We start from the raw sequence: 12,945 nt of genomic DNA on the forward strand, positions 1-12,945 counted from the left end.
GTTCATGGCTGGTCTATACAGACCTTGTCTCTTCTCTGCCAATTCTCAATAACCCTCAGCTCCTTGACCTTTAAAATATTAGTCAATCACGGCCATAAATGTGTCTAATAATCTTGCCTCCACTATCCTTGAGACTGCCAGGGATTCACTGGGCTCTGAGAGAATACATTCGTACATACCTCCGTTTTAAATGATTAGGCCCTTGTGTTTCCAGCTATGCCCCCTATTTATGACTCTCCAACTGAGAGTGAAAACATCTCAATATTTACCCTGTCAAACTGCCATGGGATCGTACACATTTGAATAAAATCTCCCCTCCTAATCGCTAAGGATTACAAGCCAAATTGTCCGGCCTATCTGACAGGATAGCTCTTATCCCAGGAATTAGCCCAGTGAATCTCCTTCAATGCCTCTGTATCACTTTATAGCCATATAACCATATAACAAGTACAGCACGGAAACAGGCCATCTCGGCCCTTCAAGTCCGTGCCGAACACTTATTTTCCCCTAGTCCCATCGACCTGCACTCAGACCCTAACCCTCCATTCCTTTCCCGTCCATATACCTATCCAATTTATTTTTAAATGATAAAATCAAACCTGCCTCCACTACTTCCACTGGAAGCTCATTCCACACCGTTACCACCCACTGGGTAAAGAAGTTCCCCCTCATGTTACCCCTAAACTTCTGTCCCTTAATTCTCAAGTCATGTCCTCTTGTTTGAATCTTCCCTACTCTCAATGGGAAAAGCTTATCCACGTCAACTCTGTCTATCCCTCTCATCATTTTAAAGACCTCTATCAAGTCCCCCCTTAACCTTCTGCACTCCAAAGAATAAAGACCTAACTTGTTCAACCTATCTCTGTAACTTAGTTGCTGAAACCCAGGCAACATTCTAGTAATTCTCCTCTGTACTCTCTCTATTTTGTTGACATCCTTCCTATAATTAGGCAACCAAAATTGTACACCATACTCCAGAATTGGCCTCACCAATGCCTTGTACAATTTTAACATTACATCCCAACTTCTATACTCAATGCTCTGATTTATAAAGGCCAGCACACCAAAAGCTTTCTTTACCACCCTATCTACATGAGATTCCACTTTCAGGGAATTATGCACAGTTATTCCTAGATCCCTCTGTGCAACTGCATTCCTCAATTTGCTACCATTTACCATGTACATAGAAACATAGAAATTAGGTGCAGGAGTAGGCCATTCGGCCCTTCGAGCCTGCACCGCCATTCAATATGATCATGGCTGATCATCCAACTCAGTATCCCGTACCTGCCTTCTCTCCATACCCTCTGATCCCCTTGGCCACAAGGGCCACATCTAACTCCCTCTTAAATATAGCCAATGAACTGGCCTCAACTACCCTCTGTGGCAGAGAGTTCCAGAGATTCTCTGTGTGAAAAAAGTTCTCCTCATCTCGGTTCTAAAGGATTTCCCCCTTATCCTTAAGCTGTGACCCCTTGTCCTGGACTTCCCCAACATCGGGAACAATCTTCCTGCATCTAGCTTGTCCAACCCCTTAAGAATTTTGTAAGTTTCTATAAGATCCCCTCTCAATCTCCTAAATTCTAGAGAGTATAAACCAAGTCTATCCAGTCTTTCTTCATAAGACAGTCCTGACATCCCAGGAATCAGTCTGGTGAACCTTCTCTGCACTCCCTCTATGGCAATAATGTCCTTCCTCAGATTAGGAGACCAAAACTGCATGCAATACTCCAGGTGTGGTCTCACCAAGACCCTGTACAACTGCAGTAGAACCTCCCTGCTCGTATACTCAAATCCTCTTGCTATGAAAGCCAACATACCATTCGCTTTCTTTACTGTACGTTTACAATGTACGTCCTATTTTGATTTGTCCTGCCAAGATGTAGCACCTCACACTTATCAGCATTAAACCCCAAGGGGTCCAAGACAATGTACAGGATTTCAGATGTGGCCTCATCAACGCCTTGTACAGCTGTAACAAAACATCCGTATTTTCTAGAGATACAGCATAGAAACGGGGCCCTAGAGCCCACGAAGTCCAAACCGACCAACAATTATCCATACACTCATTCTAGCCTCACTCACTGAGGACAATTTACAGAATTAAACTCCAAATCTGCACATCTTTTGAATGTGGAAGGGAAACCAATTAAAAGCTATTTTTTAATTTTCTTCCCATGTGATGGTTGAAATGATTTAACTTGTAGATGTAGAATGGAAACTAAGAGGTTTTATTTTTTATTTAACAGGGAGAATATGCCCAGTCACTTTAAGTTTAAAGAATACTGCCCGATGGTCTTCCGAAATTTGAGAGAGAGGTTTACAATTGACGATCAGGATTTCCAGGTTGGTCTTCTAATAATTTAAAAACTTTTGACAGGGTTGCCATTAAATGACTTGGGGATAAAATAGATTTTCAAATGTTCACTTGTGGAAAAAAAAAAATTAAAAACACAATGCTTAATGAAGGGGAACTTCAGTCCTGAGGCATATGCAAGTTGGATGGTGTGGGAACTAGTCTTAAGGTTAAAATTGATCTTTGGTATTGAGAACCCTATTGATTAATCACATTGACTGAAGCAGTATTGATTGAAATTGCCGGCCATTCAATTTGTTTTAATTTAGCAATTAATTTCACATCACATGCAAGTGAGGGAAAATACTGCGGCTATATTTAATGACGGTATTAATAAAATATTAAAATTATTCAATTCATTGAATGTCACACAGATAACATGATTAATTCAGGTTGAACCTAACTAACTTAAATTTCAAAAACACTTTGGCTTCCAAGGGGCAATGAAAATTGCATGTTTACAATATAAATAAAAATGTTATTTTCCTATGTGCCAAGTTTCAACTACTTTCCCTAGCTGTGAGCAGTATGGTTTTCTTTGTAAGTGTTGTCACGGTCAGCTGAAACGCACTTGGATATTGTATAACTTGCCGTGTGTTTGCTCTAATGCTATATTATGCACAGTTACCTTGGTGTTCATGACACTCTTAGATGAATATTTTTTTAATTCAATTACTATGTAAAGACCAGAGAGCATTTTCCAAGGTACTGCACTCAGTCGACTAATGGGTTCTAACTAATGTCCTTTCTCTGACTCATGCTCTCTTGCAGCATTGGCTTTATTGTTAACACACATTTCCAGAATTGACCTCACTGTTCTTCATTCAGATAGACTGATTTTGGGTCATGTTGGAGCTTCGAATATTTATTCTTTGGCTATGTATTTATTTTTACCTACTAAATTTCCAATAGTTTTTTTTCCCCATTTTGAAGATTCTATATACATGATCTTCCATCTATGTCGACGGCTTTAGAGCAGTGATTCCCAACCTGGGGCCATGGCAAATTTCAGGGGGGCCACAGAAAAATGTTGGGATTTAGGGGGCCACAAGTTCAATGAATGGGGCCACAGAGCTACCACCCTGTAGAAAATAACCTGCTCCTCAACACCTTAAAGACAAAGGAATTAATAATAGACTTTAGGAAGAATAAAACGGACATGGTACCATTGATTATCAGAGGGGACTGTGTGGAGAGGGTGGCGGATTTCCGCTTCCTGGGAATCCATATTGAGGAGGACCTGACGTAGAGCGTGAACACCTCTGCGCTGCTGAAAAAGGTCCAGCAGAGACTGCACTTCCTGAGGGTGCTCAGGAAGAATAACATCACTCAGAGACTGCTGCTGCCCTTTTATCGGTGCTCCATTGAGAGCATACTAACATACTGTGTATGCGTGTGGTACACCAGCTGCACAGCGGCTCAGAGGAAAGCGCTCCAGAGGGCCATTGACAACGCCCAGAGGATTGTCGGCTGCCCTCTCCTTACCTTGGAGGACTTACACAGTTCCTCCTGCACCAAAAAATCCCAGAGTATCATAAAGGACATTTCCCACCCCGGACACTCCCTGTTTGAACTGTTGCCGTCAGGCAGGCGGTACAGATCTACAAGGACAAGGACGAACAGACTAAAAAACAGTTTTTACCCCACTGCTATAAAAGCACTAAATGTAGCCGCCAAGGAACGCAGGGGCGATACAGACTAAGGGAAAGTGGTACACTGTGAAATCGACAGAAGGATGGAGGGTTGCGTGTTTATGCGTGCTATTTTCGTGATATTTATTTTAGTTGTTTATCTTTTAATATTTTATCTTGTATGTATCGTTAGCTTTTAGAAATGTTTGAATGGTGCACTGACTGGCTGACATTTCTAAATTTTGTTGTACATGGTTCATGTTACAATGACAATAAAGAAACTATTCTATTCTATTCTGTTGCCTCCTAAATTTCAGTTCTAACAAATTTAAATCTATGCAGTTGAAATATTTTTGATGTTTGTGGAATAGAATAAAAGAGAATATATGTGCAATTAATAGACACTGATATTTTTATGGAATGTATTATAATATTGAAGTACTTTTTTTCCGTTAATAATGTCAGGGGGGGCCCACAGAAAAATTAAAAGATCCCAAGCGGGCCATGAGCTAAAAAAGGTTGGGAACCACTGCTTTAGAGTCTCGTGTACACAGCACAATTGCACTTTGAAAACATGCAAACTAAAATAGTATGGCAAAGTGCTGAAAAATAAATGGTAATGACTCATAATTCAAAGGATTTGTGATAATCATGGTAAGGAATTGTCATGCATTCTTTCTGGCTCTGGTTAGGGTATTAGTAGTTGTAAAATTATGTAATTAGTTATTCAACCCGTTGCAATTCTTCTTGTTAACATTAACCTGTGCACTGGGGTGGAAGATTGCAACCTTCACGTGGTCCGCCCTGTTTCGACTAATGCAATCAACTCGACGTGCACAAACAGAAGATCAAATAGAACAAGTTGTCCTACAACTTTAAGCTGTGCACGCCACACGAAAGAAGAAGACCTGTGCACTTTGAGAACTATTCTAAGTCCTTTCATGTTCAGGGCAAAATATTAAACATTGTGTGATAAGTTTTCCACTTTATCTTAATGATTATTTCTAGGTTATTATATAGACAATAGGTGCAGGAGTAGGCCACTCGGCCCTTCGAGCCAGCACCGCCATTCACTGTGATCATGGCTAATCATCCACAATCAGTACCACATATCTGGACTACACTTCGTCCCACCCTGCCTCCTGTAAGGACTCCATCCTTCACTCCCAATTCCTCCGCCTACGCTGCATCTGCTCCCAGGATCAGGCGTTCCACACTAGGGCATCTGAATTGTGCTCATTCTTCAGGGAACGGGGTTTCCCCTCCTCCACCATAGATGAGGCTCGCCCCACGGTCTCTTCCATACCCCGCAACACTGCTCTCTCTCCCCATCCCCGCACTCGTAACAAGGGCAGAGTCCCCCTAGTCCTCAGCTTTCACCCCACCAGCCGTCACATACAACAAATAATCCTACATCAGTTTCGCCACCTCCAACGTGACCCCACCACTCGCCACATCTTCCCATCTCCCCCCAATGTCTGCCTTCCGCAAAGACCGCTCCCTCCGTAACTCCCTTGTCAATTCTTCCCTTCCCTCCCGTACCACCCCTCCCCAGGCACTTTCCGTTGCAACCGCAAGAAATGCAACACCTGTCCCTTTACCTCCCCCCTCGACTCCATTCAAGGACCCAAGCAGTCGTTCTAGGTGCGACAAAGGTTTACCTGTATCTCCTCCAACCTCATCTACTGCATCCGCTGCTCTAGATGTCAGCTGATCTACATCGGGGAGACTAAGCGGAGGTTGGGATCGTTTCACCGAACACCTCCGCTCGGTCCGCAAGAACCTACCTGGCTCAGCACTTCAACTCCCCCTCCCATTCCCAATCCGACCTCTCTGTCCTGGGTCTCCTCCATTGCCAGAGTGAGCAACACTGGAAATTGGAGGAACAGCACCTCATATGGGGAGCCTGCATCCGGCGGGCATGAAACTTGAGTTCTCCCAATTTTGCTAGCCCTTGCTGTCTCCTCCCCTTCCTTAGCCCTCGAGCTGTCTCCTCCCATCCCCCCCGCCCTCGGGCTCCTCCTCCTCCTTTTTCCTTCCTTCTCCCCGCCACCCCCTATCAATCTGAAGAAGGGTTTTGGCCCGAAACTTTGCCTATTTCTTTCGCTCCATAGATGCTGCTGCACCCACTGAGTTTCTCCAGCATTTTTGTGTACCCACATTCCTGCCTTCTCCTCATATCCCTCGACTCCGCTATCTTTAAGAGTATCTAACTCTCTCTTGAAAGCATCCAGAAAATTGGCCTCCACTACCTTGGTGGAGGCAGAAAATTCCACAGATTCACAACTCTCTGGGTGAAAAAGTGTTTCCTCATCTCCGTTCTAAATGGCTTACCCCTTATTCTTAAACTGGCCCCTGGTTCTGGACTCCCCCAACATTGCATGTTCTCCCTGTGTCCATCCTGGTCCTCCGGGAGCTCCGATTTCCTCCCACATCCCAACGACATGCAGGTTTGTAGGTCATTTAGCCTCTGCAAATTGCCCCGAGTTTATTGGGGTTGGGTGCGAATGTGTGTGGGTGAAAATAATAGAACTAGTGTTAATGGGTCGGCACGGACTCGGTGGACCGAAGGGTCTGTTTCCCTAATCAGTCGATCAAATGCAGATGGTGAGGCATAATGGAATGAGCTACCAGAGGAAGTGAAAGTGGTGGGTATGGTTATGGCATTTAATAGACACTTGGGCATGTATATGGATAGGAACGTTTTGGAGGGATATTGGCCAGGGTGCAGGCACATGGGAGCAGCTTGGTTCAACAACAGTCGGCATAGATGAGTTGGACTGAAAGGTCTGTTTTGTTTTACAGCTCTATGACTCTACATCATGGAGAGAAATCTACTAAAATTCCACAGTGGATTTTAAAATGAAAGGAAATCTGTCAAGCAAACCGTGTTGAATGACATTACAAAATGCAGAACGTGACTGCTGCATGATTTATACGCACATTCAGAAAGTATTCCGACCCCTTTTTCCACATTTTGTCACGTTACAGACTTAATCTAAAATTGATTAAACGCATTTTTTATCATCAATCTACACACAATGCCCCATAATAAAAAAGCGAAAACAGGTGTTCAGAAATTTTTGCAAAGTAATTAAGGGACAGAAGTTTGGGGGTAATATGAGGGGGAACTGCTTTACGCAGTGAGGGGTGGCGGTGTGGAATGAGCTCCCAGTGGAAGTGGTGGAGGCAGGTTAATTGGTATCATTTAAAAATAAATTGGAGAGGCATATGGATGAGAAGGGAATGGAGGGTTATGGTATGAGTGCAGGCAGGTGGGACTAAAGGGAAAAAGAATTTGTTCGGCACGGACTTGTAGGGCCGAGATGGCCTGTTTCCGTGCTGTAATTGTTATATGGTTATATGGTTAATTAAAAAGAAATCATTGAAATATCACATTTGCATAAGTATTCAGACCCTTTACTCAGTACTTTGTTGAGGCACCTTTGGCAGCGATTACAGCCTCAAGTCTTCTTGGGTATGACGCTACAAGCTTGACACACCTGTATTTGGGTAATTTCTCCCATTCTTCTCTGCAGATCCTCTCCAGCTCTGTCAGGTTGAGAGGGGAGCATTGATGCACAGCTATTTTCAGGTCCCTCCAGAGATGTTAGATCGGGTTCAAATCCGGGCTCTGGCTGGGCCACTCAAGGACATTCACAGACTTGTCACTTGTCACTCCTGCGTTGTTTTGGCTGTGTGCTTAGGGTCGTTGTCCTGTTGGAAGGTGAACCTCCACCCGGTCTGAGGTCCAGAACGCTCTGGAGCAGGTTTTCATCAAGGGCCTCTCTGTACTTTGCTCCGTTCATCTTTCCCTCAATCCTGACTAGTCTCCCAGTTCCTGCCGCTGAAAAACATCCCCACAGCATGATGTTGCCACCACCATGCTTCACCGTTGGTATGGTATTGGCCAGGTGATGAGCAGTGCCTGGTCCAGATGTGACTCTTAGCATTCAGGCCAAAGAGTTCAATCTTGGTTTCATCTTGTTTCTTGTTTCTCGTGCCTTTTGGCAAACTCCAAGTGGGCTTCCGTCTGGCCACTCTACCATGAAGGCCTAAATGGTGGAGTGCTGCAGATATAGTTGTCCTTCTGGAAGGTTCTCCCATCTCCACAGAGGAACTCTGGAGCTCTGTCAGAGTGACCATCGGGTTCTTGGTCACCTCCCTGACCAAGGCCCTTCTCCCCCGATTGCTCAGTTAGACCGGGCGGCCAGCTCTATGAAGAGTCCTGGTGGTTCCAAAGTTCTTCCATTTAAGAATGACAGAGGCCACTGTGCTCTTAGGGACCTGCAATGCTGCAGAAATTGTTTTATATCCTTCCCCAGATCTGTGTCTCGACACAATCCTGTCTCTGAGGTCTACGGACAATTCCTCCGTCTTCATGGCTTGGTTTTTGCTCTGACGAACACTGTCAACTGTGGGACCTTATATGGACAGGTGTGTGTCTTTAAACAATCATGTCCAATCAATTTAATTTACCACTGGTGGACTCCAATCAAGTTGTAGAAACATCTCGAGGATAATCAATGGAAACAGGATGAACCTAAGCTCAATTTTGAGTGTCATAGCAAAGGGTCTGAATACTTATGTAAGTTATTTTAGTTATTTATTTTTAATTTGTCAAAAATTCTAAATACCTGTTTTCGCATCTTCATTCTGGGGTATTGTGTGATGAAAAAAAATAATTGAATCCATTTTAAAATAAGGCTGTAACGTAACAAAATGTGGAAAAAGTGAAGGGGTCTGAATACTTTCTGAATGCCCTGTACCTCTTTGCCCATAAGCGCCTTAGTTCAAATCTTTTGCAACTTGCAAGTTGCCCCATCTCCTGTGATCTGGCTCTGGTGTGGCGGAGGTTGGGGTGGGAAGCAGGCCAGCTACGGTACTGGAAGGAGGTGAGCGGGTGGTTGTGGTGTGGGCGGGGGATGGGGGGCAAGCAGGTTAGCCGTGGGGGTGGGGGGGAGGAAAGAGGGACAGCCATTGGGATGAAGGTGGTGGAAGGTGGCATGTTGCGAGTTGGGGGGTTAGTAAAGAGGGGCGGTTGTGGTGGGGGACTCAGAATGTGCTGCAACAGGATTTTTTGATCTTCGGATGTTCTTTTAGGAAGGAGATGAGGAGAAAATTACTGGATCCCTGGACCATCTGTCTTTATGGTTAAGTGCAAAACTCATTGTCCTCCCTTTATGATAGAAACTTCTCTACCCTATCTCTCTATTGGTTGAAGGGATAAGTTGCAGAATGAGAGAGAGCAAGACAATATGTAACCATAAACATCCGAGCACCCTGTCGTTTCGCTGTACATTTTCTTAGAAATTACATAGGATATCAAATAGACCAGGAATAAGTAATTAAAGCTGAGAATAATCTTGACGCAATGAAGACTCCACAACTATACTGGTGGCACAGTGGCGCAGCGGTAGAGTTGCTGCCTTACAGCACCAGAGACACTGGTTCGCTGCTGACTACGGGTGCTATCTGTACGGAGTTTGTACATTCTTTCTGTGACTGTGTGGGATTTACCTGGGTGCTCTGGTTTCCTCCCACAATCCAAGACGTATAGGTTTGTAGGTTAATTGGCTTAGATAAAAAAATGTAAATTGTCCCTAGTGTGCAGTATGGTGTTAGTTTGCGGGGTGAGCATTGGTCAGCGTGGACTTAATGGGCCAATAGGCCTGTTTCCACGCTGTATCACTAAAGCCATTATTTACTAGCTGTTGTGGAACCGAGGTAGCATCGAGATAGCATCACTGACGTTCCTCATTAACCTATCCACAACCCTGGCCTGACCAAGGATCATGGAGCTCTATGACCTTTGGGCCTGACCCTATCAGAGATCATCCCATTGTCCCAGTTCTGCCGTCCTCATCTTTTTGCAACTTAAAAATACTTTTTCACTCTTTGCAGTTCTTTCGTTTCAGCTCCGACCTGAAACGTGAACTCTCTTTCTCTTTCCACCGATGACTTGAAGAACAATTCTAGCAGCTTCTGATTTCATTTTAATTTATAAAATATGTTGTCCATCATCCAGTATATTGATTTAAAATTTGAGTGAAACTTGAGTCATTTGATTATTTTGCTTGAATATCTGGGCTTTCAAATTATTACTCATTTTACATCATGATCAATTGCATTAACCCTACTTGTTTAAATCGGATGCTGTTTAAAAAAAAATACAAATGAAAAAATTAGGTTACTTAAATTTGACAGGACTTATTGTAGCTTCTCATAAGATTCCATGATCAGCTATTAGAAGGCCATTAACTTTGAACGTGTAAGAGTTTATTTGAATACATGTCATTGTAATTCCATTCATAGAAACATAGAAAATAGGTGCAGGAGTAGGCCATTCGGCCCTTCGAGCCTGCACCGCCATTCAATATGATCATGGCTGATCATCCAACTCAGTATCCCATACCTGCCTTCTCTCCATACCCCCTGATCCCTTTAGCTACAAGGGCCACATCTAACTCCCTCTTAAATATAGCCAATGAACTGGCCTCAACTACCTTCTATGGCAGAGAATTCCAGAGATTCACCACTCTCTGTGTGAAAAATGTTTTTATCGTTGCAATGCAAACATCATGCTCAACATTTGTTGTTGCCTTGCTCCATAAAGAAATTGGAAACTTGCACCAGAGGTGAGGACAAACAATAGACTGCTTATCGCTACAAATCCTTAAGATTATTCAATGTTGTCATGATCCATCAACGTCATTGTACAGATGAACCTTTACCTCTGTCTGTTCTTTTTGTATGCTGTCTCATTGTCTGCTGCATCAGGAACAAAAAAACAATGCTCCTTTACAGCATGAACATCACCCAGTCTTGCAATTACTTATTAAAGGGAAAAATCACCCTGGGAGTGAGTACACTGTGTTCAGTACTCAACACTTCTCCCTCACGTTTAGATAATTAGATATCATTGGGGAACTGCATGTTTCTGTGAGCTGGACTGATAGATGCGTGTGCTTTTTAAACCCTTTTGGTGTGCAGGATTGGGCTTGTTTTTCAGAACCTTTAACAAGAAGAATTTATTTTCTATCACGCTTGATGCAAATTTGACTAATTCAGTCAGTGTGAAGCTGAGGGCTATAGCATACGTCACATTTCTGGAAGGTGATAAAACCAAGTTTATGAGGAAATCAAAATGTCTTCTAAATCCCAGGCATATCATTCTATCTTTTACTTAAACACAGATCTGTAAATTTATATATTGTAATCTTAGATTAGTTGCAAAAGATGAGTCTTTTGTCATTGACCATGAAGGAAACTACTCACAAAAAGCAACAAGATCCTTTGCTTTCCTGTAGAAATAAAGATCAGTCTGAAGGATGGTCCTTATCTGAAACATCACATTCTCCAGCGATGCTGCCTGACCCGCTGAGTTGTGTCTTTTTGTTTGTACAGCAGCCTTTGCAGTTCCTTGTTTCTGCATATTCCTGTGATCCTGTTGGTTTTCTTGGGGTATTCTGGTTTCCTCCCGCTCAGCAGGAAACTATGGACTAGTTACCCTGACATTAGTCTTTGTCTACCCTGACATTGTGCAAGGTGTGGACTCTTATGCATCGGCGAGACCAACCTCAGACTGGGTGAGCGTTTTGCGGAACACCTTCACTCAGCCCGCGTGAACCAGCCTGGTCTCCCGGTTGCTGGACACTTTAATTCTCCTTCCCATTCCTACACAGACCTTTCTGTCCTCGGACTACTCCATTGTCATAGTGAGGCGAAGCGCAAATTGTAGGAACAACATCTCATATTTCGCTTGTGCAGCTCACAGCCCTGTGGTATGAATATTGATTTCCCTCACTTCAGGCAGCCCCAGCATTCCCTCTCTCTCTATCACTCCCCACCCAAGTCACACTAGCTTCTCATTTTCACCCTTTATCATCGTAACGTTTTTGCATATCTTTAATTCATTATTCTTTATCTCTCCACATCATCGTCTATATCTCTCATTTCTCTTATCTCTAACCCGTCTGAAGAAGGGTCTCAACCCGAAACGTCACCCATTCCTTCTCTCCAGAGATGCTGCCTGTCCCACTGAGTTACTACAGCTTTTGTGTCTATCTTCGGTTTAAACCAGCATCTGCAGTTCATTCTTACACATTTGTCTTTGGGAACCAGGTGGAATCCATTATTAGGGAGGCAATGGCAGTATAGAAGAAAAGCATGATCGAGCAGAGTCATTGTGATTTATGAAAAAGAAAAAATTATTGGTTGACAAATTAATTACTGTGCTTTGAAGATGTAATGAGCAGGTTAGATGGTTTCATTTAACTATTATATTTTAGTGTATTTGGATTTCCATAGATGCTCACAATTATGCCAAAAGTGACCTGTGCACAAGATAATTCTTTATGGCACAGAGGTAAATATATTGGGAAATACAACTAATTAATATGAAATAAAATTGGGATAAATGGATTGTTTTCAGGTTGCCAAGTATAACGGTGAATGGCACAATGATGACCATATAACCATATAACAATTACAGCACGGAAACAGGCCATCTCGTCCCTACAAGTCCGTGCCGAACAATTATTTTCCCTTAGTCCCACCTACCTGCACTCATACCATAACCCTCCATTCCCTTCTCATCCATATGCCTATTCAATTTATTTTTAAATGATACCATCGAACCTGCCTCCACCACTTCCACTGGAAGCTCATTCCACGCCACTACCACTCTCTGAGTAAAGAAGTTCCCCCTCATGTTACCCCTAAACTTCTGTCCCTTCATTCTGAAGTCATGTCCTCTTGTTTGAATCTTCCCTATTCTCAAAGGGAAAAGCTTGTCCACATCAACTCTGTCTATCCCTCTCATCATTTTAAAGACCTCTATCAAGTTCCCCCCTTAACCTTCTGCGCTCCAGAGAATAAAGACCTAACTTATTCAACCTTTCTCTGTAACTTAGTTGTTGAAACCCAGGCAACATTCTAGTAAATCTCCTCTGTACT

The 12,945-nt window shown here is 43.2% G+C and overlaps 1 protein-coding gene across 1 annotated transcript in view; it reads left to right on the forward strand.

Moving 5' to 3' along the window:
• The window catches only part of LOC129707458 (phosphatidylinositol 5-phosphate 4-kinase type-2 alpha), a 229,944-nt gene that overhangs the window by 136,191 nt on the left and 80,808 nt on the right, over positions 1-12,945 (forward strand). The window contains exon 3 of the mRNA XM_055652502.1: positions 2,250-2,346. Within this exon, the coding sequence (XP_055508477.1) occupies positions 2,250-2,346 (97 nt within the window). The remainder of the gene's footprint in view (positions 1-2,249; positions 2,347-12,945) is intronic.

The sequence above is a fragment of the Leucoraja erinacea genome, chromosome 2 (assembly GCF_028641065.1).
Source record: "Leucoraja erinacea ecotype New England chromosome 2, Leri_hhj_1, whole genome shotgun sequence".
In the NCBI taxonomy this organism is placed as follows: domain Eukaryota; kingdom Metazoa; phylum Chordata; class Chondrichthyes; order Rajiformes; family Rajidae; genus Leucoraja; species Leucoraja erinaceus.